We start from the raw sequence: 27,644 nt of genomic DNA, 5'->3' as shown, positions 1-27,644 counted from the left end.
GGTTGGACTAGATGACCTCCAAAGTCCCTTCCGATTGACTGGATGAGACCCAGTGCTGAGGAACGGAAGACATCCCCTTTGCGACGCCTGCTAACGGGCGCTAGAAAGCCAGAATAGAAAAACTGCTTACAGCAGCCAAAGCTCAGAAATCGACTTTTTATCTGCAGAACATCCTCTACAAGAGCAGTCTACCTTAAAAGCAGAGATCTGGTCGTGACTTTCCCAGAGGCAGAGCTACCTGGCCACCGTGAAGTGGGGGAATGCTCGGCTAGAGAAGACTTCGGATTACGATTTACCAGTGCTTCATCCTCTTAACTCTGAACATAGGCAGATTCCAACCCGGATCTACTCAATCCTTTTCTCAGATCCCGAGGACAAACCGTCCCGGCCACCTCTTGCGCCCCAACACCAGCCTGGCGCCGCCTCTCGCGGGCGCCTGGCCGGAGGGCTCAAGGGCCAGGCGGAGCAGCACGGGCGCGTGGGTCCTCTCCACTCCCCCGCTCTTGCGTGGAAGGGGGCGAGATCCCCGGGGTAGGAAGGCTTTTGCAAGAGAAACACAAAGTCTTACAACTCGGAGCAGGGAGAGGAACGGGCGGGCTGCTCCTCCTGCCCGGCAGAGGCGGCAGGCAGGCAGGTGGTTGCAGCTGTGAGCTGGAACAGGAATGCCTTTCCCACACACGTTGTTTGTTTGACACACACAGTGGGCGGAGGGGCTCGCATGCGCTCACACACACACGCACGCACACAGAGATGATCATCACCGCTTTGCCAGTTTTATTGCCATTACCGCAACGGCACCTTTCCCCGCTGTTCCCTAAAGAAGATACAAAAATCGGATTTGCTTGGAGGCCTGGTGGTAGTGGCGGTGGCTGCCCCCCCCCGGAAGAGGGGCAGCCTGCAAGTCCGTAGGGTCTCCGGGATGCCCATCTCTCCCCACGGGGAGGAGGCGGCGGCCGAGGGGGTCTCCGCTGCTTTGCCACAGGAAGGTCAGGACCCCATCACTGCTCCTGTGGAGGAAAACGCAACCTGTGTTAACACCTGCAAGGACACCCACACCCACACACACACACCCAAAGCGGCGTTGCTCAACCCTGACGTGGTGGAGGTCTCCCGATGTGGGGCCAAGACCCTTTCCTGCCCTTGGGAGCGGGTGGGGGGGGGGGAAAAGCAGGAAGCAGAACTGATCAGTTCCACAAACCCCCCACCACCACCAAAACCCAGGTGGGGGGGCAATGCTCCCCCTCCATCTTCCCTACTCAGCTGCCCCACAGATGTTTCCAGAAGGGAAAGGTCTCTCTTGCACCAGGAGCGGGGGTGGGTGGGGGTGGGTGGGAAAGAGAAGAATTAATTAGGGGCAGACGAGAAGGAACAATGAAGCCGAGGTGGGATGGGATGGATCAATAAGAGAGAAGCCAGGCTGAGGGGAGAGGAAGGGGGGGGGAAGCCCAAAGCCGTTTCTAGGTTTCCAGATTGCAGACCTCCCACCCCACTCCGGAGTTTGCATCTTTTTATCTCCGGATCCCGCTCGGCAGACAATAGAAACCAGTCGCCTTTTCTTGCGATGCCAAATCGGAGCACAACACGGACAAGATGGGTGTGCTTCCCCACCCCCACCCCCGGGATGTGGTTTGCCAAGGGCTGGACCCCGAACCAGCAGCAATAGCACTCAAGACTTTGTAGCTTTGTAGCCCCTTCTAAGCGGTTTACAGGCTCAGCCTGTTGCCCCCCAACAATCCGGGTCCTCGTTTTACCGACCTCGGAAGGACGGAAGGCTGAGTCAACCTTGAGCTGGTTAGGATTGAACTGCTGGCAATGGGCAGAGTTAGCCTGCAATGCTGCCTTCTAACCACTGCGCCACCACGGCTCTTAACGCAACATCTGATCAGCTACAGCAGGGGTGTCAAACTCAATTTCATCGAGGGCCGCATCAGCATTGTGGTTGCCCTCAGGGGGCCGGGTGGGTATGGCCTGGGTGGACGTGGCCTACTGGGTGGGTGTGGCTAGAGTGCGTATGGCCTACTGGGTGGGTGTGGCCAGCTCTACATCGTTCGCATCAAGGGTGCCTATGGGGGCCTGGGCAGGAGTGGGACAGATCTGAGGGTCTCTGGCAGAAGGAGGGTCTCTGGGCCAGGGCCAAGGCAGTGGGGGCCGTTCCCTCACTGTTTCCAGGATGGCTTCGCAGGCCGCATGAAAACACTTCGCGGGCCGGATCTGGCCCCCAGGTCTGGTGTTTGACATGTCTGAGCTACAGCAACAGCAGTAGCATTTAGACTTATATACCGCTTCACAGGGCTTTACAGCCCCCTCTAAGCGGTTCACAGGCTCAGCCTGTTGCCCCCCAACAATCCGGGTCTTCGTTTTACCGACCTCGGAAGGACGGAAGGCTGAGTCAACCTTGAGCTGGTTAGGATCGAACTGCTGGCAGTGGGCAGAGTCAGCCTGCAATGCTGCCTTCTAACCACTGCGCCACCACGGCTCTTAATGCAACATCCGATCAGCTACAGCAACAGCAGTAGCATTTAGTCTTATATACCACTTCACGGTGCTTTACAGCCCCCTCTGAGCGGTTCACAGGCTCAGCCTGTTGCCCCCCGCCCCCCCCCAATAATCTGGGTCCTCATTTGACCGACCTCAGAAGGACGGAAGGCTGAGTCAAGTTTGAGCCGGTCAGGATCGAACTGCGGGCAGAATTAGCCTGCAGTACCGCCTTCTAACCACTGCGCCACCACGGCCCTTCCCTGGATTTATTCAGCCCCAGCCCACTCTTTTCTTGTCGTCTTCTCTTGCAGGTAAACTTGGGTGGCGGAGTTTAGGAAGGCACCAGGGACACGCAGGGATCCCCCGGTGGACGTTGGCCGGGCGGTGGGCGTCTGCCGGGCGTCTGAGTTAGAAAGTCCAGCGAGGCGGCCTCCGTTTCCGAGAATTTGCTCATGAGGTTGGGAGCTGCTGCTGCTGCTAGCCCCCGGCGTGAGGGGCCTGGCGGAGACTCACCTTGATGAATCTCCCGTGGAGAAGGTAAGGAGATTGGAAGTCGTGTTGGCAGTTTGAGTACGCCATGCCGAGCCCCATTCCTGAGCCGAAAGCGAGCGGCCAGGTCTTTCCTGAAAGGAAAGGGAAACAGTAGGGAACGCAGGCTGCAAAGGGGAAGGGCAGAGACAGGGAGAGGGAGAAAGGAGGAAAGGGAGAGATAGGGAGAGGGAGAGAGAGAGGGAAAAAGGAGGAGAGGGAGAGAGGGGGAAAGAAGGAGAGGGAGAGGGAGAGAAGGAAAGGGAGAGGGAGAGAGGGAGAAAGGAGGAGAGGGAGAGAAGGAAAGGGAGAAAGGAAGGACAGGGAGAGGGAAAAAGGGAGAGGGAGCAGGAGAGGGAGAAAGGGAGGGAGAGGAGGAGAGGGAGGGAGAGAGGGAGAGGGAGAAAGGAGAGGGAGGGAGAAAGAAAGGAGGGGGAGAGGGAGAAAGGAAAGGGAGAGAGGAAGAAAGGAGAGGGAGAGAGGAAGAAAGGAGGAAAGGGAGAGAGGAAGAGGGAGGAGAGAGAGGGAGAAAGGAGGAGAGGGGGAGAGGGAGAGGGAGAAAGGAGGAGAGGAAGAGGAAGAGGGATAGGGAGAGGGAGAAAGGAGAGGGAGAGAGAGAGAGAGGGAGATAGGGAGAGGGAGAAAGGAGGAGAGAGAGGAAGAAAGGAGAGGGAGAAAGGAGAGGGAGAGGGAGAAAGGAGAGGGAGAGAGAGGGGGAAAGGAGGGAGGAGATAGGAAGAGGGAGAAAGGAGGAGAAGGAGAGGGAGATAGGAAGAGGGAGAGAGAGAAAGGAGAGGGAGAGATAGGAATAGGGAGAGAGGGAGGGAGGGAGAGGAAAAGAGAGAGGGAGAGAGCCCAGCAAGGCAAAATCAGGGAGTCTATGTTGCCTTGAGGTGCCTCACTCTCTTGGCCTTGAGACGCATTGTGTAAAGTGTTAATACCACTTTATAAGGCCTTGGTAAGACTACGCTGCATCCAGTTTTGATGGCCACAGTACAAAAAAGATCCTGAGACTCTAGAAAGAGGGCAGAGAAGAGCAACAAAGAGGATCAGGGGACCAGAGGCTAAAATATATAAGGAATGGTTGCTAGAATTGGGTAGGTCTAGTTTAATGAAGAGAAGGACCAGGGGTGACAGGATAGCAGCCTTCCAGTATCTCAGGGGCTGCCCCAAAGAAGAGGGAGTCAAGCTATTCTCCAAAGCGCCCGAAGGCAGGACGAGAAGCAACGGATGGAAACTAACCAAGGAGAGAAGCAACCTGGAACTAAGGAGAAACTTCCTGACAGTGAGAACAATTAACCAGTGGAACAACCTGCCACTAGAAGTTGTGGGTGCTCCAACAGTGGAAGTTTTTAAGAAGAGACTGGACAGCCATTTGTCTGCAATGGTGTAGGGTTTCCTGCTTGAGCAGGAGGGTTGGACTAGAAGACTTCCAAGGTCCCTTCCAACTCTCGTCATCCTGCAGTGCATCTCTCTGACCGGATTTTACTCACTTGTTCGTTTTAATATTAGCTTTCCTCACTTGAGATTCGGGGTTTGTTTTTAAAAACATCGAAACCCGGTTAGCTGCCCTGGGTGCATGCTAGGGTAGAAGGCCAGGTGTTGATCAAGGCCTTTGCCAAGTCTGCTCGCCACTCGGCACTACCACGTGCCTGTAACCAGCGAGGTTTAAGCATTTCCTCGCACTTGTTCGCATAAGCCATCCGAAGCACACCAAGCGCCTGGAGCAAGATACGCGCCCAGTTTCTCTCCTCCGCAAAAACCGCCTCCATTTATTTTCTCACCAGATTCCTACCCACCGTAGGCGACGCCAATCTTGCAAGCCTAAACAAAGGGCGGAGGTGAAGCCCGGGAGACACACAACCCCGCCTGACAAGGGCTGATCCCGCAAAATGGTGGCCAGGAGGAGGGTAAGACCTCCGGCTGGATCCCCCCCGAGGAAGGGGCAGTGGGGTGCCCGTGCCTCGGAGGGCAAAGGTGGCGGGGGCTGACCCCTTGCCCAGCCATAGGCCCTGGTCCGAGGGCCGGAAAGAAAAGCAGGATGAAACGCGGAAGAAAAAGTCTGGACCCCTCGGAGGAGGAGGAGGAGGAGAAGGAGAAGAAGAAAGAGGAGAAGGAGAAGAAAGAGGAGAAGGAGAAGAAAGAGGAGAAGGAGAAGAAGAAAGAGAAGGAGAAGAAAGAGAAGAAGAAGAAAGAAGAGGAAGAAGAGAGAGAAGAAGAAAGAAGGAAGAAGAAAGGAGAAGAGGAAGAAGAGAAGAAGAAGAAAGAGAAGGAGGAGGAGAAGAAAGGAGAAGGAGAAGAAAGAAGAAGAAAGAGGAGAAGAGGAAGAGGAAGAAGAAGAGGAGAAGAAGAAGGAAGAAGAGGAGAAGGAGGAAAAGGAGGAGGAGGAGGAGAAGAAGGAGGAGGAAGGGAAGAGGAAGGAGAAAAAGGAGGAGGAGGAGAAGAAGGAAGGAGGAGAAGAGGAAGAAAGAAGGAGAAGAGGAAGAAAGAAGGAGGAGGAGGAGGAAGAGGAGAAGAAGGAAGAAGGAAGAAGGAGGAGGAGAAGAGGAAGAGGAAGAAGGAGAAGAAGAGAAGAAAGAAGAGGAAGAGGAAGAAGAAGAAAGAGAAGAGGAAGAAGAAGAAGAGGAGGAGAAGAAGAGGAAGAAGGAGGAGAAAGAAGAAAAAAAAAAAAAGAAGACAACTCTCTCACTCACTTTTGAAGAAGACCACGGAGAAGACCACGCCCAGGCCAAATCCCGCAGCTGAAAAGGAGAGAGGAGGAAGGCTTTAAGGCAGGCGGTTGGCTTCCCACCAGCCTTCATCCAGGGGAGGGTTTCGCCTTCCAGGCAAGCGGACCCTGGACTCCTTGAAAGGAAGGTCCTTTGCCCCCTTCCCCACCCTTCGCACAAGACCCCCCACCCCACCCCAGCTGCCTTCTTTCATGCAGGAGGACCTCAACCAGTTACGGTGGGTGCCAGCAAGCCTGATGCCTCAGAAAGTGCCATCCCGGGGTGTGTGTGTGTTTGTGTGTGTTCCTTGTTCACAACTGCACCCTTCCTCCCCATCTCCCTGCAAAACATCTCCAACTGCTCCCTCTTCCCCTTCTGGGGCAGTGACGGAGCACGCCCCCCCTCCCCAAAAATCTGCTGATGCAAATCCCACCCCCCCTGCCCTTTAGTTTTTCTTGCGTTGATTTCCCTGGCAAGGAAGACCTTTCGCCTCTTCTTGCTAGGAAGTTAAAAGGCTGGCCAGGAGGTGCCAGCTGTTTCACCAATTTCACCAATTTTCTATTTATTTTTTTATTTTAATCCCATTTATATCCCGCCCTTCTCCGAAGACTCAGGGCGGCTTTACGATCTAAAGCACAAAATCAATCTTGCTTCGCAAGATGCTGTCGCCCCATCTCACCCCACCCAAAGGAGGGGAGGACGAAAAAAAAGGCAGGCCCGAAGCTGCAGAGAGCGGCGCGGCTCTCTGCCCACGCTCAGGGACTCTCTGCGGCTTTCGGGCAGCGCCAACGGGACGGAGATGCGATGAAAACAATCGAGTCTTCACAGCTCACAGGCTGTTTCCAGATGCGGTTGGACTGCACGGCCCCGGGCTGGTTGGGAAGGATGTGAGTTGTGGTCCTACTACACATCTGGCTGGCGAAAGGCTGGACTCCTCCCGTCAAGAGAGAGAGAGAGAGAGAGGAAAAAGCCGGCTGGCGTTGGGCAGATGTGCACCCGAGGACTGATTCTTCTTTGGGGGATGCTCCGGCGTTGGAAAAGATCCAGCTTGGTTTTTGTCGTCGTGAGACAAACTCAACAACCTCCCGCAAGGCGGGGGCCCTCCTGGCAGTTGTACCGCACTGCAACCCCTGGGATTCCAGCTGTGCCGGTCCCGTTTGGAAAGCTTGCTGTCCCTGCACATCTGGGCGACGGGCCGCCAAACCCAAAGGCAGGCAGGATTCGGGTTTGGCAGCCAAACAGAGCAAATCCGATCCTTTACTTATCACCGTTTCCAGATGGAGCAGCTGGTGCCGGACTGTGTGTGTGTGTGTGTGTGTGTGTGTGTGAAGAGTTTGTGCTGTTTAAAAACCATCCACCATCTGTGGGGATCAATCGAACGTTTGGCATTCACCTGGTCTGGCCCATTTTGGGAGAGCGATCGGTGGAATTCAGGAAGATAATTATGGCAAGGGCCGGACGGGCACCGCCAGGCGTTTGTGGGGACAATCCTGGCTTAACGACGCTGGTTTTAAACTTACAGCCCCACAACACTTTGTGAGCCACGCAGAGTTGTTTTAAGATGAGAACCCAGAGTTGTTTTAAGATGAGGACCCAGAGTTGTTTTAAGATGAGGACCCAGAGTTGTTTTAAGATGAGGACCCAGATTGTTGGGGGCAATTAAGCTGACTTTGTAATAATGCTGCTTGGGGGGGGTGTGTGAAAGCCGTAATAAGCAGGCATATACATAGAATGAAGGCTGATGCTAAGCTTGTAAGCTGCCCTGAGTCTTCGGAGAAGGGCGGGATATAAATGGAATAAATGGAATAAAGATGGGTGTCCGGATAAATAACGGCATTTTGTTTCGTTCCCCCGCCGCTAAATGAAATGTTTTTTTCAAAACACATCTGCTCCAAACCAGAAGACTGGGCTTCAGTGGCCCTACTGACTGGGGACGATGGGATTGGAAACCCCAGTGCCTCTGGAAGAAAAAGAAAAAAAAAGGCCCAGTGCTGGGAAGGCTGGGCTATGGAGTCCTTTCTGCAACACAGTCTTCCTTTGGGTGATCTTCAGATTTCTAACGGTTTCGAACGAGCAGGTGGAAAGGACGAAAAAAAAGAGTTGTTGTTATTTGGGTGTGATGGAAAAGGAAGATGGAAAATATTTTGGAGGAGCTGGAGGATATGTGGCAAATAGGACAGGAGCCACACGAGGCGTGGGCACGCGCAGGTTTACTTCTGACCCCGTTCCTAGCTTAAGTCTTTGGGTCAGTGACCCTAACCCATCTTAACACCCTCCTCTCTCCCTGGGGGAGGGGGGGGGGGAAGAAAGGCAGGCAGGTTCACAATTGCAAAAATTCCTTTTTATCTTGGCTGGGGAAGGGACCTCGTGATTGGCAAGCCTTCCGGGTCTCCCGCGGCAGCCGAAGATGGGGACTCTTGTGCTCTTGGGCTGAGCACCGCCAAGGAAACAGCAGGGATCCTCCCTGGGCGCGCCGGATTTGTGGAACCGTTTGCCGGTTGAGCTCCGGATGGCGCCCGACCTTCGCTCCTTCCGACGCGATCTGAAGACCTACTTGTTCGAACAAGCCGGCCTGGCCTGATGGGTGATGGGTTTGGATTTTAATATTGTTTTAGTGCATTTTAACTTATGGTTGTTAGTTCTGGGCACCTTGTTTAATCTTTTTTTAATATTTGTATTCTTGCATTTTTATAGGTTTGCCCTGTTCACCGCCCTGAGTCCTTCGGGAGAAGGGCGGTATATAAATATTATTATTATTATTATTATTATTATTATTATTAGTATTAGTATTACTATTATTAGTATTATTAGTATTAGTAGTATTAGTAGTAGTATTACTATTATTACTATTAGTATTAGTAGTATTACTTATTTATTATTATTATTATTATTATTATTATTATTATTATTATTATTATTATTATTATTAATTATTATTATTATTATTATCCTGCTCCAGCCTTTTTGGGAAGAGCTGGAGGGACAATTGCACCAAGTGCAACTCCAGAAATATTCCGCAAAAGAGCCCGTGGCCCTGTGGGAGGAAGAGGAGAAGGCAGACAAGCTGGCAAGCGAGGAGGCCTCGGAAAGAGGAGGCCAGGGAACCCCACCGGCCGAGGCCCTGCTTTGGATGCCTCCATTTCCGCACAAGACAGCCGCTTATTTGAACACTGGGAGTGTATATGTGTGTGTGTGTGTATGTGTGTGTGTGTGGGGGGGGGGAAATCAGCCAAACAACTAGGACAGATGTTTCCACTAAACTTTGCACCTCCAGGCCAGCCTTTTGGACTTTGCGACAATAAAAGATGAAAGGTTTCGCTTGCAAACAAAACAAGAGGGCCGAGAAGCAGCGGGGGGGGGGGGCTTTAGGGACCCCCCCTCCCCACCCGCCACCCCCAGCTACAAAGGCCTCCAGGGAATGGTGGGGGAAGGAACATGTGGACAATCCCTTAAATAGGAGCCAGCGGTGTGCTGCAGCTGCCAAAACAGCCAACACAGTGCTCGGCTGCATTAACAGAGGGATAGAATCAAGATCAAGTGAAGTACTACTACCACTTTACAATGCCTTGGTAAGGCCACACTTGGAATACTACATACAGTTTTGGTCACCTAGATGTAAAAAAGACGTCGAGACTCTAGAAAGAGTACAGAGAAGAGCAACAAAGATGATTGGGGGACTGGAGGCTAAAACATATAAGGAAGAGTTGGGAATGTCTAGTTTAATGAAGAGAAGGACCAGGGTGGACATGATAGCCTTCCAGTATCTCAGGGGCTGCCCCAAAGAAGAGGGAGTCAAGCTATGCTCCAAAGCGCCTGAGGGCAGGACAAGAAGTAACGGATGGAAACTCCTCAAGGAGAGAAGCAACCTAGAACTAAGGAGAAATTTCCTGACAGTGAGAACAACTAACCAGTGGAACAACCTGCCTCCAGAAGTTGTGAGTGCTCCAACACTGGAAGTTTTTAAGAGGAGACTGGACAGCCATTTGTCTGAAATGGCATAGGGTTTCCTGCCTGAGTAGGGGGTTGGACTAGATGACCTCCGAGGTCCCTTCCAACTTATTCTTATTTTTTTTCTCTCTCTCTCTTTCTCCCCCACCCCTCCTTCTCTGAAACTCAGCACTTGCTGGTTTACAGAGAAGAAGAAGAAGAAGAAGAAGAAGAAGAAGGAGGAGGAGGAGGAGGAGGAGGAGGAGGAGGAGGAGGAGGAGGCTTGAAAAATCAGAAGCCACGCTTCCCCCCCGCCCCCCGCCGAATCAAAGTTTTAAAGGACTTGCAGGATTCGCAGCTGCCCGGCCAGTAAAGGGTTCCTGGAAAAACACACACACAGTCGTTAACAGTTGGTCCGCCAGGTGCCCCAGAATCTGAAAAACCGCCTCATCTTCCCGAAAAGGGGACCCAAGGCCAGCAGTGGCTGATAGGTTACGTGCAGGACCTTTAACTAACCAGCCCAGATCCTCCAGCTCAGGAAGAGAGGGGTGCCCCCACCCCAATCTCTCAACCACAGAGCTAGCAAGGCATTTGGGGGTGGGGGGGGGGAAAGAGAGGCTACCTTACTGGCAGAGAGAGACTCGGGCAAAGTTCCGGCGCGAAAATGGAATATTGAACAAAACAGAGCTGGAAAGGGATCTCGGAGGTCATCTAGTCCAGCCCCCTGCTCAAGCAGGAGAGTTACAACAGTTTAGTGACGGCCCTGAAACAAGTGACTTATGATCGTTTCGCCCCCCACACTTAACAACCGTTGCAGATACCCACTCACAGTCTCTCTCTCTCTCATCAAAATTCAGACTCTTGGCAACCGGTTCATGCTTACGACGGTCACGTGATTCCCCTTTTGCGACCTTCTAGCGAACAAAGTCGACGGGAAATCAAGGCTCGCTTACCAACCAGGGTTCCTAACTGAACAACTGCAGCGATTTCACTTAACCACCGGGAAGGCCGTGAAACGGGGCCAAACTCAACTTAGCCAATGTCTCTCACTTAGCGACATAAATTTCGGGCTCAGTTGCGGCCGTTAAGCCGAGGACTACCTGTCATCTCTGTCAAAAGTTACAAGGCCGCTGAGAAAAAGCGACTCCAGGGCCGTTTCTCACGCTTACGACGACGGGAGTCCTCGCCGTGCGACCGTCACCGCGCCCAACGTCAGCAAAGCACTGATCACGTGAACTGGCTCCATTTTATCACCCTTCTCGCCGCCGCTGTGAATCGCTGCACTCGTCAAGTCACACGGTGCGCTGCAACTGCGACTCTCCCAGGCCCAGCGGCGGGCAGATGCAGACGAGCCACGGACTCCAGCGCGTGACACCGTCTTGGATGCAAATGAAACCTGAATCATGCGTGTTCCCGTAAGGCGTTAAGAGCGTTTGGAAGAGACGTGGCCAAGCGGGCTGAGATAAGCAGAGGCTGGCAACAGCCAAAAGGGCACTCTTGCCCAACCTGGCGAGGTCGAGGTTCAGGCTGGCAATGCCCAAATGTGCCATGTATTGCCTGGCAGCAGAATCGACGGGCGTCGGGTCCGTTCCCTCTTTTTCCCCGCTGCAGGAAATGAGGCTGGGGAGGGTCTTTTCTGCCTGTCTCCTCCCACCCCCAACATCGCAAGGATTCGACGCCAGGTTAAAGCCGCCTCCGTCTCTCTGGATTTGAGCTTGGGGGAACTTGGCACAGAAAAAACGAGAGCCCTGGGACTGAGCCACCAAATGGAGGTCAAAGGATAATTTTTTCCTCTTCCTGTGTTAATATCTCGATCCGAAGGATCGATTCCGCCTTGCTTTGGCGTCAGCGAAGGGCGGCACCTGACGTTCCCCAGACACTCTTTTGAGTGCGAGGAGGGCTTAGGAATTACTCGCCCAACAGGGCGACGCTGGTTTGTGCTTAGCTCTGCAACTGCACCCCTGGCACCCTGCACGCACGCATTAATTGCCGGGTACAGCTGCAATCAGCATATCGCTCCCGTTTGTAACCGGGGGCCAAAACCCTTGTGCCTAAACATGATGCCAGGCCAAATCAGTGGGCGCTGAGAATTTCCTGCCGGGCACCTTTTGGCAAGGCTTTGGCTGGGGAAAAAAAAAAAGGCAGGCGTGCCGGTTACGCAACGGGGAACCTGCTCTTCAAAACAAGCCCAGGGATTTCAGCAGAAGCGCGGTTGAGGCGAGGACACGGCGAAGCTCGGCAGGTTACGCCAGGTTAAACTGACGGGGTTGCCTCGCCAAGAATTGCCTATCGAGAGCAATTATTCATGTCTCCTGTGGGCTTACCGGATCACACACCAGATAATTTCTCCCTGTCTGCTTAAGCAAGATTCTTCTGACTCATGGGAAGCTGCTTGGCGGTGGGCGCGCGGCGGGCACAAGTAGCAGCCAAAGGGGTACCGGTGGTCCATGAACACCTGCCTTGGCGTCTACCAGCTTCTTGGCCAATCCCGTTTCTTGGAGTTATTAAAAAAATAAAATAAAAAAATCTCTTCTATCGAGGACGGAAACCAAGAACGAAGCCCCCGGCAGCTTTTCCCTGTCGTGATTTGGTTTACCCATATGCCACCAGCCTGCGGGAAAGGTCAAAGGTCAGCAAGTAAGGTTAGGCGAGCCTTGGCACCCAGGTGGGAAGGCAGGCAGGCAGGCAGAGAGGAGGGCAAGTGGCATTTTGACAAAAACCCGCAGCTGGCACGTTACTAAAAGGGCTGCGAACGGACCTCCGGCGTGTCTTCACGTTTTCAAATCTGCCCCCGTGGTCTCCCCCAGCCCGAATCGGGGAACCCTGTTCTCTTTAGATCCTGGATCCCCTATATCAGGGGTAGGCAACCTTGGCTCTTTTATGACTACTCCTGGACTTCAACTCCCAGAATTCAGGAATTCTGGGAGTTGAAGTCCACGAGTTATAATCTTATTTTAACTGGGGTTTTATTTATGCAGGGACAAATATAACTTTTTTTAAAATTTGTTTTTAACTTTTGTATCTTGGTTTTTTTAATCACCCTGTAAACCGCCCTGAGTCCTTCGGGAAAGGGCGGTATATAAATGTAATAAAAATAAAAATAAAAATAAATAAATAAAAGAGCCGAGGTTGCCTACCCCTGCCCTACATCAAGCTTTGTTCTCACCCAGCCTGCCTCCTCCACCTGTTCTGCTTAATGTCTAATGATTACTTGCACAGGAGAGAGCCAGACAAAATTGCAATTACCCCGCGTCAATCAGATACCGAGTGATTTGCAATTCAAAGCGGCCCGTGTGCCTTTTTCCCCCACCCCGCCCCGCTCCCACCCACCCACCCACCCACCCCACACCCCAATTGCAGATAAACAAGTTTTATAATACGAAACTCAAGAAACTGTGGGAAGAAGGTGTTGGCTTGCAGATAGAAGCTTTGCGATGCCTGCCAACTCGAAGACGGCGGTCTGGGCGCCCGGGGCACCACCCTAGGCACAATTTCCTTCCAAAGGGTTTTCGTGCCCAACCCATCTCCCCGGCTCCTGGCGGCGAGGGGCAAGCGAGGCGAGGTGCACGGGGAGGAGTCAAGGAGAGGCGCAGGTTGGCTGGAGGAGCATCTTTGCGGCCCTGTGTTTTGTAAACATTTCCTGCAGGAATGTGACTGCTTGGAGGCCTGGGAGTCAGGGGAATTTCGAGGCTGGGATTTAAACTTTAAAAGGAGAATGCCAGAGATGGGCGAGGCTAAGAAAGCGAGGGAAGAGAGATGGAGGTGGAGTCAAGAAGTGATTTTGGCCCGTTAACTTTCAGAACGGTTCGGCGTTTGGGCGTGAAGCCATTAATATTTCAGCTCCTTTCGGCATTTTCCTCTCGGTCCATCCAGAATAAGATTTTGCCATGCGGCCTTCAAACGTTCCCACTGAGAAAGTAGTTTAACTCGGGAGGGGGGGGACTTTAAACTTGGCCCTCTTAGGGACTTGTGGACTTCGACTCCCAGAATTCCCCAGCCAGGCATGCTGGCTGAGGAATTCTGGGAGTTGAAGTCCACAAGTCCTAAAAAGGCCAAGTTGGAAGACACACACCCCCCGTTAAACTAAATGCCAGATAAAAGGTAAAGGTTCCCCCGCACACGCGTGCTAGTTGTTTCCGACTCTAGGGGCCGGTGCTCATCTCCGTTTCAAAGCCGAAGAGCCAGCGCTTCTCCGAGGACGTCTCCGTGGTCATGTGGCCGGCATGACTAGACGCCAAAGGCGCACGGAACGCTGTTCCCTTCCCACCGTCGTGGTCCCTATTTTTCTACTTGCATTTTTATGTGCTTTCGAACTGCTAGGTTGGCAGAAGCTGGGATGAGTAACAGGTGCTCACTGTTACATGGCACTCGGGATTCGACCCGCCAAACTGCCGACCATCTAATCAACAAGCTCAGCATCCTAACTCCCAGGAATTCTGGGAGTTGAAGTCCACGAGTCATAAAAGAGCCAAGGTTGCCTACCCCTGATCTATTCCCTGAGCATCACAGCTCTATAATTTACTCAAGCCAGCCCAGCCCACTGCCGACACGTGGAACAGAGAGTTGTCACACCTATTCCTGGTTCGTCATGTTTCATTCTGCCTCCGCTAGGACTCAACTGGGTGGGTTTAAGCTGAGGCAGCTCTCTCCTACAAATAGGTCTATACCAGGGGTCCCCCCAATCTGTGGGCCATAGCCCACTCGTGGGCTGGGAGGGGTTTGCAACCAGGCCACGGAAATGGCCAGCGAGTGCTCGCGTGCGCACGTCCTCACTTGCACAAACAGCGGGCGAGGGTGCGTGCTCCACTTAAGTGAGTGGCATGCTGGCTGTTTGCTCAAATGGAGCCACGTGTGCTTGCAGGTCTGCAAAGCCGGAAACGTTGGGAACAGCTTCCTTCGCCTTAATCATGGGTAACTATGACGTTGGATGACGGAGAATCTCCATAGACAGTGAGCAGGAGACACAGCCCGTCTCTTGATTATTCAAGTTTTTTACGTGCAATTAAAGTCATTTGACAGAAAGGCATCATAAAATATATTTTGTGTGTGTGTGTGTGTGTGAACTGTTCCTCTATTAGACAACTGCCTTAAGCAGGCATACTACATTTTTCAACAGCGTTCTTCCTTATCCACAGGCAGTTCTCCACCTGCAACCTTTCATTCAGTGACCGTTCAAAGTTACAACGGCGCCGAAAAAAAGCGAGGATTGTTTTCCACATTTACAACTGCTGCTGCATCCCCCACGGCCACGTGGTCAGACGCTTGGCAACTGGTTCGTATTTGTGACGGTTTCAGTGTCCCGGGTTCAGGTGATGAGATGTTTGCGACCTCCTGACCAGCAAAGTCAATGGGGAAGCCAGATTCGCTTGAGGACCACGCGATTCCCTTAATAAGCGCAGAGAGTCACTTCAGAATCGTGGCAAGGTCACAAAATGGGCAAAACTCACAACCGTCTCACTTTGGGTTAGAAATCTGGGGCTCCCCTGTGGTCATAAGTCAAGGACTACCTGTGGCTGTTTGGACAAACACACACCAAGCAGAGGAAAATAACTAAACCCTTTAACCACTAGGTAGGTTTCATGCTTTTTTCACGTAAACATACTTCATATGTCAGCAAATAACAATAACAGCTAAAATCCCTAAAATCATCTAAACATTGGCTGGGTGACTGGGGCAGACTCTCTCTTATTCTCTCTCTCTCAGCCCAACCCAGCTCCACAGGGCTGTTGTTTTGGGAACGTAGGAGGAAGGAGGAGTATTGGGTACGTTTGCTTCCTTGGGTTATTTATAAAAAAAGACAGGATAAAAGCCATAACCGACCTTCGCTCTTTTCGCCGCGACCTGAAAACCTGGTTATTCGAGCTTGCCGGCCTGGACTGAGGGATTGGGGTTTTAAATTCCTAATTTAATTTTATTCTGTTTGGGGCTAAATTTAATTTAATTTATTTTGAACTTTTGTATGTTCTATTTTCATTGCCCTGTACACTGCCCTGAGTCCCTCGAGAGAAGGGCGGTATGTGTGTGTGTATGTATATATGTGTGTGTGTGTGTGTGTCTGTGTGTGTATATATATATATGTATGTATGTATGTATATGTATGTATGTATATTTATATGTATATATATAAATTCAGGCGTCTCCAATGTTAACTGTTGTTAGTTAGTTATATATGTATGTATGTATGTATGTATGTGTGTGTGTGTGTGTGTGTAAATAAATCAATCAAATAACTAACTAACTAACAGTTAACATTGGAGACGCCTGAATTTGAAAAGCAGATTGTTACTATATTTTTGTGCTCACACGTGTTTTTTTTTTAAATATTGCAGACCGTCAGGAAGCCTTTTTTTTTTAGCAAAAAGGGTGAGGCTAAAAAGGGCTTTTTTTGGGGTGGGGGGACCCTGCTCAGAATGCGGTCCCAAATGGAGGAAGGGGCAGAGGTTTTGCAAGGGCTCAGCCTGGAGACACACAACCCCCCCCCCACCTCCCAGAGGGAGATGATGTGCACCCCTATTTCCCACGTAAAAAGCCCATCCTGAGCAGCCTCTGGTGGTGGTGGTGTGTGTGTGTATGTGTGTGTGTGTGTGTGTGTGTGTGTGTGTGTTTGCAAACGGCTTTTTAAATATCTTTTGCAAAGTGGGGCGCAGCCGTCCCCCCCCTCCCCATTCCAGGGCTTCCGCAAAGGAGCTTCCACCTTTTTGCAAAAAATGCATTTTGAAAAGCATGCAATGCAAGCGGGGGAATGGGGGGGAGGCTGCCCCATTGCAAGGTCAGGGAGAAAGGGGTCAGCCCCAGACCAGGCCTCCCCCCCTTGCTGCCCCCTCCCCTGCCTCCTGCCCCCTCCCCTCCCCCCCCCCAGTCCCCTCACCCAGCTTGACGGCGGAGTCAGCCAGACAACGGTCCCATTTCCTCCCTAGATCGCCCTCCGACGCCATCTTGGCCGCTACCCGCCTCCGCTGTCAGTCAAGAGTCCTCCCGCCTCCCCCGGGCGAAAGCCTCGCGAGAGCTCCGTCCGCTCCGTCGCAAACCCAGCCGACCTCGCGAGAGCTTGAAAGGATGAGGCGGGGAGGGGGAAATTTCAGAGGGCGCTTTTGGTTTTCCTTTTTTCTCCGTCCCGCTTCCGGGCGCGTCTGTTGCCAAGGGCAACCGAGGGTACCCCTGGCAACCTGGTGCCCATGTTGACCTTGGGCAAAGTAGGCCCGAAAGGCAGGCAGGGCCAGCCTAAGACGGGGAAATCCTTTGGCATCCCCCTCTTCTGGGGGGTGCAGACCTTCCTGGATCTTTTGATTTATTAGTTTATTGATTATATTATTATATTGTATCATATTGACCACTTTGATCCTGCTTTCTATAATCCAGGGGTCTTCAAACTTGGCCCTTTTATGATTTGTGGACATCAACTCCCAGAATTCCTCAGCCTGGCTGAGGAATTCTGGGAGTTGAAGTCCACAAGTCATAAAAGGGCCAAGTTTGACGACCCTTTGCTAATTTTAATGGTGACATTTCTGAAAGTGTGAGAAAGAGCTGGGAATAAGCTCCCCCTCCCCAGACCGATCCCTGCCTCTTGGGTCAGTGTTTCTTGGGTGGACTTCAACTCCCAGAATTCCCCAGCCAGCATTAGTTCTGGGAGCTGAAATCCATTGATCTTGGCTGGGGAATTCTGGGAGTTGAAGTCCACCCAGCTTAATGAGGCTGAGGTTGGGACACACGGACACACACACACACACACACATACACACACACAAACACAGCTTCAGTGAAATGAAACCATGGGGTTTCTGCCAAACCACCATTGGCTGAGTCTGAAAGATCGTGATTTTAGAACAAATAATCAAGGATGGTGATACTTTGGCTGTGCTTTTGAGATGTTCCTTCTCATAGGGTAGGAATGAAAGTAACTTTAAGTACAAAGTGCCCACAGTTATCCAATAAATCGGAAAAGATTTTTCACTGCTCCTACATCTAATTACTGCCATCTTTCAGCTTTTAGGAGAAAGCGTGTTTGAAGGTTAAATTTACTTCTTTAAAAAATAATAATAAAAGCACCAACGTGGGTAAGACCACACACTGGTATTTGAGAGCTAGTAATGTTAATAAAGGGACGCGGTGGCTCAGTGGGTTAGGACGCCGAGCTTGTCGATCAGAAGGTCGGCAGTTTGGCGGGCCGAATCCCGAGTGCCGCGTAACAGAGTGGAGCGCCTGTTACTCCTCCCAGCTTCTGCCAACCTAGCAGTTCGAAAGCACGTAAAAATGCAAGTAGAAAAATAGGGACCACTATGGTGGGAAGGTACTGTTACTCGTCACAGCTTCTGCCAACCTAAGTTACACTTATAAACGTGCAGTTTTCTCCCTGCTACGAAAGAAAACCCGCACAGATTTGTACAGATCAGGCTGCTCGCTGTGAAAGGAAAAAAAAACCCAGCCAGAATTGCTATTTTTCTTTGATTATTTGACAGCCCTGTGGAAGCCTGATCATGTCATCTTCATTATGAAAAATGGATGATATTATCCTGAACTTACCTTGACTTTTTAATAGCGGGGAGGGATAAATTCCCCAGCATATCACATTTTTGTTTCAGAGAAAATTTTCCGTCAGATTGTTTCCAAGGTCTGCCTTTTCTCTCCCGTGCTCAACCTCTCCCTTTTTCCTTTCATAAAAAGTGATTTTTTTTCTTGTCTTTTTTGTCCAGGAGTTGGAAACATTTCCCATTAAGCATTTCCTACCCCTTGGGATAAAGGTTAATGGAGGAAGAAAAGCCACGCAAAGGTCAGTGGGATTTTGTGTTGATAACAGATAGGCCAGCAGTTAAAACTCATCCAATGTAATTGTAGACATTTATTATGGGACGCCCCACATTACACAGGTTTTACAAGCACTTTTCATAACGCCGAGCCTGAATTACATAAAAGATTCTGGCTGGCTTAAATGGATTTAAAGGAAGGTGGGAGAAATTCAACATGGACTAGCCAGGAAAAGCAAAAAGGGAATTTTCACATTCCGAGATAATAGTCTTGCTTTTCTTTCTTCCCTGTGAACCCTAAATTGCTGGATACAGCAAAATCTGTTGGATTTGCAGCCACATATTCAGCTTGGGGCGTCCCTCTTTCGGTTCCAACAGCATGTCTGAACTGTCCCACTCAGTCATCTAGAAAAGAAAGACTCCATTTGTTTTTTGCCAAGAGTATACTTTACTGAAGGGATGCGGTGTGGCTCAGTGGGTTAGGACGCTGAGCTTGTCGATCAGAAGGTCGGCAGTTTGGCGGGTCGAATCCCGAGTGCCGCGTAACAGAGTGAGCGCCTGTTACTCGTCCCAGCTTCTGCCAACCTAGCAGTTCAAAAGCACGTAAAAATGCAAGTAGAAAAATAGGGACCACTACGGTGTTCCGTGTGCCTTTGGCGTCTAGTCATGCCGGCCACATGACCACGGAGAAGTCCTCGGACAAGCGCTGGCTCTTCGGCTTTGAAACGGAGATGAGCACCGGCCCCTAAGTTGGAAATGACTAGCACACATGTGCAGGGGATGATGAATCAAAAGTCGGAATTAAGATTGCTGGGAGAAATATCAACAGCCTAAGATATGCAGATGATACCATTCTAATGGCAGAAAGTGAAGAAGAACTAAAGAGCCTCTTGTTGCGGGTGAAGAAGGAGAGTGCAAAAGTGGGCTTGAAACTCAACATTAAGAAAACCAAGATCGTGGCATCCAGCCCTCTCAATTCCTGTCAAATAGATGTGGAAGAAATGGAGGTAGTGACAGATTTTATTTTCTGGGGCTCGAAGATCACTGCAGACGGGGACTGCAGCCAAGAAATTAAAACATGCTTGCTCCTGGGGAGGAAAGCCATGGCAATTCTAGATGGCACACTAAAAAGCAGAGACATCACCCTGCAACAAAAGTGCGTATAGTCAAGGCTATGGTCTTCCCAGTTGCAATGTACGGCTGTGAAAGTTGGACCATAAGAAAGGCTGAGCGCCAAAGAATTGAGGCTTTTGAGCTATGGTGCTGGAGAAGACTCCTGCGAGTCCCTTGGACTGCAAGGTGATCAAACCGGTCAGTCCTAGAGGAGATCAATCCTGACTGCTCTTTAGAAGGCCAGATCCTGAAGCTAAAACTCAAATATTTCGGCCACCTAATGAGAAGGAAGGACTCACTGGAGAAGAGCCTCATGCTGGGAAAGGTTGAGGGCAAGAGAAGAAGGGGACGACAGAGAATGAGGTGGCTGGATGGAGTTACTGAAGCAGTAGGCGTGAGCTTAAATGGACTCCAGAAGATGGTAGAGGACAGGAAGGCCTGGAGGAACGTTGTCCATAGGGTCGCGATGGGTCGGACATCGCAGCTGACAACAACAACAATGCTTTACTGAAGCTTAAATGGTTACAGAGGTAGCTTAAGCTGAATCTGAGGTTTCCCCGTGCAATGAAGTGCTTGTATATTGTTTAGGAAAGAGGTGCTTGTTCCCAGCTCTGCATATCTTTACTTGACCTTGGCTGGCTGGACCTTCTCAGAAGACTCAGCTGGGCTTCCATCCTCCCCTTCTTGCTTCCAGTCCAATTGTCACCTCTCCCCCTCCCCACCATTGCTAGTGTCAGGCTGTCAACTCATGAACCTTGGATAGGAATAGGAGACACAGCCATGACAGCGTGGAGCTTTTCCACCAGCTGAAATGTACCCTATGAAATAAGAAATGCACAGCATTTAAATTGTTAGAATAAAGTCAGCTATTTCTGCCAAGAAAAAACAAAAACAAAACAACCACCAAGTATCTCCTCTGTCGTTGCTTTCCCCCTTTCTTCTTCATCCTCCTTTGATTTCATTTATACAAACTTGTCACGAAGGAACATAAAACTCTTTACTATCTGATGCACCGCACAGAAATCTCCTTAAATGGCCATGATGTGCCTGGGAAATGTCCTGGAAACCTTGTTCCATTCTGCTTTTCCTTCCGTTTGCTTCACTGGTTGAACCGTTCAGGGGTGGGTTTTTTTGGGAGTGTGTGTGTGTGTGTGTGTGTGTGTGCGTAGGGTGGGCAAATCAAGAAAGATGTGACGCACATCTGACAGGCTTTGAAAACCCTTAAAAGAATGCAAAACATCTCTGTCTTTTTGTTGAATGCTTTCCGCTGCTCTTAAAGGAAAGGAAGCCTTGCTAGAAATCAATAAATAAATAAATCCATTTTTACTTAGCTAAGCCTTAGGAAAGGGCATATTGTCACTGACAATGCGATCCCAAATACCCCTGATTAAAGACATATGGATGCAGCTTTGTAAAGGCGTTCAGCTGTCAAGCTAACCTTTCTTTTGTTTCGGCGCCATGACACACAACGCTGCCCCTTTTCTTTAGGGCTCTGATAAAATAAACCTTGCTTGCTCTCTTTTTCTCTCTGTGTGTATATATATATATATATGAAAACTAATAAGTTTGAAATGCATATCAGTCTCCCTTAATTCTTTGTTAGCAATTTAAAATTTACACAAATATGAGCTGTCACCGGTATGACTACTGCCTGTCGATGGCCTTCAGGTTAGGCTGACACAGGAAATAAAGATTTGTCCCATGTTTGGGGCCTAGCAAGGTAATCTAAAAAATAGTTAACAAGCATTTGACACACACACACACATACACACACACACACACACACACACACACACATATATATATATATATATATATATATATATATATATATATACACACACACACACACACACACACATACATACATACATACATACATTTTGGATTGCTAACAAAGAATTAAAGGGATTTAAATTAAATTAAAGCAATCCAAAAAATTTACACAAATATGAGCTGTCACTGTGTGACTACAGCCTGTGCATGGCCTTGGGTTAGGCTGAAACAGGGAATAAGATTTGCCCCATGTTTGGGGCCTAGCAAGGTATTCTAAATACTTAACAAACACTTAACATATATACATATACATACATATACATACACACACACACACACACACACACACACACACACACACATATATATATATATATATATATATATATATATATATATATATATATATATATATATTTGTTTTCTGTATTCACACACTTCTCCCAGAAGAACGAAGCTGAAGTCACCAGCCTGAGGATGACGGATGAAAATTTTGTCGAAATGTTGCCCTGATACCTCCAATTCTACGTGGGGAAAAACCCGAATGATCAAAAATCTACATATATATATATGTATGTAAATTTTAGATTGCAATCTAAAATTTACACAAATGTGAGCTGTCACTGTTGTGACTACTGCCTGTCAATGGCCTTCAGTTAGGCTGAAACAGGAAATAAATATAAATAAATATATATGCCATATAAATAAATATATATGCCATGTTCTATGCACATAGTTGAAAGTTTCTTTAAGATGTTTTTTAAGTTCGTTTTTTTCTCCAGCTCGCTTAAGAGGTGAGATGTTCTGCAATGCTTAAAACAATTCATTGAAAAAGCAAGATGGAACGTAACCTGCCAAATTCCTAGAGCATAATTTGAATGTGAATTTGGACATCAAGGCAGCCTAAGAGCTCAGTTTAGTCATGGCCAGATGCAATTTTAATTCAGAAACATGTGCATTGAGTTTTTGAAGGATAAGTCATCCCCTTAGTACTCCTTTCTGAACTCATTATCCCCCCCCCCACAAATCTGTAGTTCAAGGAAAGAGTATTTTCTGTTACCCGTGGAGAGACAAATGATGGGCGGTTTGATTCGCTATAAAAAAGAAAAAAAGATCAAACAGCTGCTTTTGAGTTGTGCCTTTTTTCTTCTGCCTTTACCCCAAATATTTGCATTAAGTTCACGGGCCAAAAAATGTTTGTACTCTCAGCCTGAGGGAAGTAGTTTGAAATGAGGACCAGCTGCTTGTCCGCAACTGTTTATAGGAAGGCTGTGTTTTAAATGATTACATTTGCTAGGTTGAGCGGAGGGCGGACTCCAAAGCCTCGCCTAGAGAGGATTCAAAGCATATGCTTGCAAACATGCTCAGATGGCTTACGTAGGCAGCCTCTGCACATCGCATCAAGCCCCGTTTTCTTTAGCCAAGAATTGCTGGATAAGCATCGTTCGGTTGGGTTCACACAGCACACTATAAAACACCCATTGGGAGAATGCAAGGAGGAACCCATGCACTTGGTTCTTTCCTAAATTGCCCTACCAGGTAGAGCCCTGGAAATTTGTTGCATTTAATAAGACGCGACGTATTATTTTTATTCATGATGGTTTAAGCCACTCGAAAGCCACTCGATGGAGATTTTTTTTTCCCTTCATCCTAAAAGGCAGAGTACAGTTCAAGTACAGGTTCCAATTTAGGAGCAGAAACCAGGTTTCAACCTAAAGTAAAACGCATCACGTCTGATTGAAATATGTGGCGTCGAGAACATTTTGGCAATTTTAATTCAATATCGCTGAGGATTCTTTTTGAGACTGTCGGATGACCCTAACCCTAACCCTAACCCTGGTCATAGATCATTGCAATTTTGAGAACAAGCTTTTACAAGGTGCCCAACCTCATTATAGGAGTCGGTTAACCCCAAACACCCTGCGTACTCCTGCCTGGGTATTAGCGTCTCCGGAGTGCCTCTGATGCGATTGCTGAAATGTAAGGAAATGAGTCTTAACTGGCTGTGGAATCCTGGTTAGTTGCGAAGTCGTGTCCGATCCATCGCGACCCCCTGGACAACGTTCCTCCAGGCCTTCCTGTCCTCTACCATCTTCTGGAGTCCATTTAGGCTCACGCCTCCTGCTTCAGGGACTCCATCCAGCCACCTCCTTCTCTGTCGTCCCCTTCTTCTCTTGCCCTCGATCTTCCCCAGCATTAGGCTCTTCTCCAGTGAGTCCTTCCTTCTCATACTGCCTTGTTGTGGCGAAGGGGCTTGCGCAGTTCAATGAAGCTATGAGCTATGCCGTGCAGGGCCACCCAAGATGGACAGGTCATAGCAGAGAGTTCTGACAAAACGTGATTGACTGGAGAAGGAAATGGCAACCCACTCCAGTATCTTTGCCATGAAAACCCCATGGACAGTGGAATCCTATTTCCTTTGAAATGTGCCTTAGCAACCTGCCAGAAAGGTGAATTGAAGGGAAGGAAGCCTGAAAAATTGTAGCCATTCTGAAATTAAAAAGGTAAAGTTTCCCCCGCACGCGCGTGCTAGTCGTTTCCAACTCTAGGGGGCCAGTGCTCATCTCCGTTTCAAAGCCGAAGCGCCAGCGCTTGTCCGAGGACGTCTCCGTGGTCATGTGGCCGGCATGACTAGACGCCAAAGGCACACGGAACACTGTTACCTTCCCACCGTAGCGGTCCCTATTTTTCTACTTGCATTTTTTACGTGCTTTCGAACTGCTAGGTTGGCAGAAGCTGGGACGAGTAACAGGCGCTCCCCCTGCTACGCGGCACTCGGGATTCGACCCGCCAAACTGCCGACCTTCTGATCGACAAGCTCAGCGTCCTAACCCACTGAGCCACTGTGTCCCTCTCTTCTGAAATTAGGTGGCATTTATTATCACAGGAGGCATAAAGAACCTCAGCCAGGGAACCCTGGCGATTAGAAAAATTCAAATATAAGAAACTCATCAACTCCAGGAAGGAGTGAAATCGAAGCAGGAGAAAAAGGCAATGGAAGGACTTTGCCCGTTTGCCTATGGGGTCTCCATAAGGGAGATGTCATTAGTTGCAAAAGGTGAATTTGGGGTACCAGGAATCACCCTGAATTCCCGGCTCTCCTGTGTATTTGCAGTGATGGAAAAGAGGGAATGGATTCCTCCACGAATTTCCAACTGGTGGTTTGGCTTCCAAACCAAGAGCATCTTGTGTCAGGAAATGGTGACTCCCGTCGGAAAAGGTAGCGTGGTTCACCTCTGGCAGGGGAAGAGCTGAGGTCACCGAACATGCGAAGGGGATCCAGTCCATCTTGAGTGCAGGTTATGCTTCGTTTGGCATGCTTCCCCCCAAAAGGGGCCTTCATTTGTGCTTCTCGCCCTTCACTCTGCGGCAGTTTCTCAAACTTGCCAACTTTGAGGCGTGTGGGCTTCGACTTGGCTGGCCGGGGAATTTTGGGAGTTGAAGTCCGCACACCTCCAAGTTGCCAAGTTTGAGAAGCTGCTCTACAGTTTTGGCAGGGAGAAATCAACTTTCGGTTTCTGCAGATTGATGGGAGCCAAGAAGCGTAGGCTGGTGCATGGGAATTGTAGTCCAGCTACTGGAGGAATGGCGGGAAATGATTAAACGTGGAATCCAATTCATACTTGGGACGATTCTGGAAAAGATAATCAAGCAATGAAACACCTAAAGGCAAACAAAGTCATTACCAAAAGCCAAGATGGGTTTGTCAAAAACAGATCGTGCCAGACCAATCTTATTGCATTCTTTGACCAAGTGACAAAATCAGTAGAGGAGAGGAATGCTGTGGATATAATTTACTTGGACTTCAGTGAGGCATTTGATAAAGTAGATCACAACCTTCTACTCAATAAGATAGAAAAATGCGGGTTAGACAGCATCACCACCAGATGGATTCGTAGCTGGCTGACCGGCCGTGCTCAGCGTGGGGTCCTCAATGGAACCGCATCTACATGGAGGGAAGTGTGTACCAACGGATGGAAACTCATCAAGCAGAGAAGCAACCTGGAATTAAGGAGAAACTTCCTGACTGTTAGAACAATTAACCAGTGGAACAGCCTGCCACCAGAAGCCGTGAATGCTCCAACACGGGAAGTTTTTGTCTGAAATGATATAGGGATTGGACTAGATGACCTCCCTTCCAACATTATCACTTATTATTATTATTATTAATTATTATTATCAACTTTTATTCATTAAAGATAATTATAATAATTATCATTATTATAATAATTATCATTATTATTAGCCCTAATAAGCAGGCATATACATAGAATGAAGGCTACTGCTAAGCTTGTAAGAACGCCCTGAGTCTTCGGAGAAGGCCGGGATATAAATGGAATTAAAATAAAAAATAAAATAAAATAAATCATCAATTATTATTATTAACAATAGCAATAACAATCAGCAATTGTAGCAATCATTGACGGATTGATGATGGGTTTTTTTAAAATGTTTTAATTTTTTAAAATTGTTTAGTTAATTTATTTTGGGGCTGTTTTATTTAATCTCTTTTAACTTTGGTATTGTTGTTTTTTATGGTTGTTAGCCACCCTGAGTCCTTCGGGAGATAGGGCGGCATATAAGTTCCCCAAAATAAATAAATAAATAAATAAATAAACAAATAGCAATAAATCATAAAATAATAATAATAATAATGTAGCAATAAATTATTTATAGCAAATAGTCATAATAGTAATAATAGTAATAATAACAAATAATAATATAAGTAATAAGTAAGTAATAAATTAATAATAATAAATCATAATAAAATAATAATGTAGCAATAAATTATTTATAGCAGTCATAATAGTAATAATAGTAATAACAATAACAAATAATAATATAAGTAATAAGTAAGTAATATAATAATAACATTTATTTGTTTATTTGATTTATATACCGCCCTTCTCCTGAAGGACTCAGGGCGGTGTACAGGGCAATAAAATAAGAATACATTAGTTAAATAATTTTAAAACCCAAATCCATCAGGCCAGGCCGGCTTGTTCGAACAGATAAGTTTTTAGATCATTAATAATAATAATAATAATAATAATAATAATAATAATAATAATAATAATAATAATATAGTAGTAGTAATAATAATAATATAATAATAATAATAAAATAATAATAAAATAATAAAATAATAAAATTAAAAATAAAAATAAAAATAATAAATAATAAATAATAATAATAATAATAATAATAATAATAATAATAATAATAATAATAATAATAATAATAATAATAATAATAATAAAAAATTATACACCCCTTGCCTCCCCCACACCTCTTCTTCTCACCCTCCCCCCCTCCCCTGGAACTCCAATGGTCCTTCCCGCCGCCTTCCTCCCCGAGCGCGCAGGCGCGGGATGGCCTCCCGCTCCATACTTGGCGATGCCCGGCGAGCGGCCCTCCGATTGGCTCGGCGTGGCGCGAGGGAGAAAAGGAGGGGAGGAGGAAGAACGGGAGGGGCTGCCCGCGCCGGCGCGCCAGCGGGCGGGGGCGCGCGCTGCCTGACCCGGATGTGCAACTGCTAGGCAACGGCGGAAGTGGTGGTGGTGGCGGCGGTGAAAAAAAAAAAAAGAAGCGGAGTGGGGGGGGTGCGGAAAAAGGAGGCGGCTGCGGCCTGGCTCAGAGCTCGGAGAAGCCGGAGGGAGCCGGAGTCGCTGCCGTCGCCGCTCGGCGCCCTTTCCCGCTGCCGGTGCTGAGGAAGAGGAGGAGGGCTCGGCCCCCGCCACACAGGCGTCATGGTGAGGGGGAAGCCGCGGTCGTGAGGGGGGGGGAGGAAGAGAGGGGGAAGTGGCAAGGGACGACGACGACGACGCCAGTAGGGGGCGCTTCCTCGCTTTGGGGGGGGTGGGGGTGGGGGGGTCGGTCCCGCGTCGAAGGCGCTCTCGCCGGCCCGGGGACTGCAAGCCCCATCCTCCCCAGCCAGGAGGAGCGGGGAGGAGTGGGGGGGGCCCTGATGGCTTTTCTCAAGTAACGGGGCGCTTCACGCTCTCCCTTCGGCCGCTAAATTAGAAGAAGAAGGAGGAGGAGGAGGAAGAGGAAGAGGAGGAAGGGGAGGGAGGAGGAGGAGGAGGAGAAGAAGGAGGAGGAGGAGGAGGAAGAAGAGGAAGAGGAGAAAGGGGAGGGAGGAGGAGGAGAAGAAGGAGGAGGGAGGAGGAAGAAGAAGAGGAAGAGGAGAAAGGGGAGGGAGGAGGAGGAGGAAGAAGAGGAAGAGGAGAAAGGGGAGGGAGGAGGGAGGAGAAGAAGGAGGAGGAGGAGGAGGAAGAAGAGGAAGAGGAGAAAGGGGAGGGAGGAGGAGGAGGAGAAGAAGGAGGAGGAGGAGGGAAGAAGAAGAGGAAGAGGAGAAAGGGAGAGGAGGAGG

At 49.0% G+C, this 27,644-nt stretch overlaps 1 protein-coding gene across 1 annotated transcript; it reads right to left on the bottom strand.

The window, feature by feature from the left end:
• Positions 1-748: 748 nt before the first annotated feature.
• Positions 749-16,630, bottom strand: LOC308675895 (MICOS complex subunit MIC10-like). The gene is made up of 4 exons (XM_081341517.1): positions 16,510-16,630; positions 5,700-5,747; positions 2,992-3,101; positions 749-1,007 (listed from the first exon to the last, which is right to left on the bottom strand). Exons 1-4 carry the CDS (start codon positions 16,574-16,576, stop codon positions 999-1,001), a joined length of 234 nt encoding a protein of 77 aa, XP_081197643.1. The 5' UTR covers positions 16,577-16,630; the 3' UTR covers positions 749-998.
• Between the last annotated feature and the right edge of the window lie 11,014 nt (positions 16,631-27,644).

Source organism: Vipera berus (assembly GCF_964194415.1).
Source record: "Vipera berus genome assembly, chromosome: 17".
Classification (NCBI taxonomy): Eukaryota; Metazoa; Chordata; class Lepidosauria; order Squamata; family Viperidae; genus Vipera; species Vipera berus.
The sequence above is the reverse complement of the archived record's forward strand: the minus strand, read 5'-3'. Positions and strand labels throughout refer to the sequence as shown.

Bases quoted from the DNA above. Each gene is read 5' to 3' on its own strand.
- LOC308675895 (XM_081341517.1), bottom strand. From the start codon at position 16,576: ATGGCGTCGGAGGGCGATCTAGGGAGGAAATGGGACCGTTGTCTGGCT. The intron at 5,748-16,509 runs GTGAGGGGACTG...TCTCCTTTTCAG, and splicing joins TGACTCCGCCGTCAAGCTGG to CTGCGGGATTTGGCCTGGGC. The intron at 3,102-5,699 runs GTGAGTGAGAGA...CTTTCCTTTCAG, and splicing joins CTCCGTGGTCTTCTTCAAAA to GAAAGACCTGGCCGCTCGCT.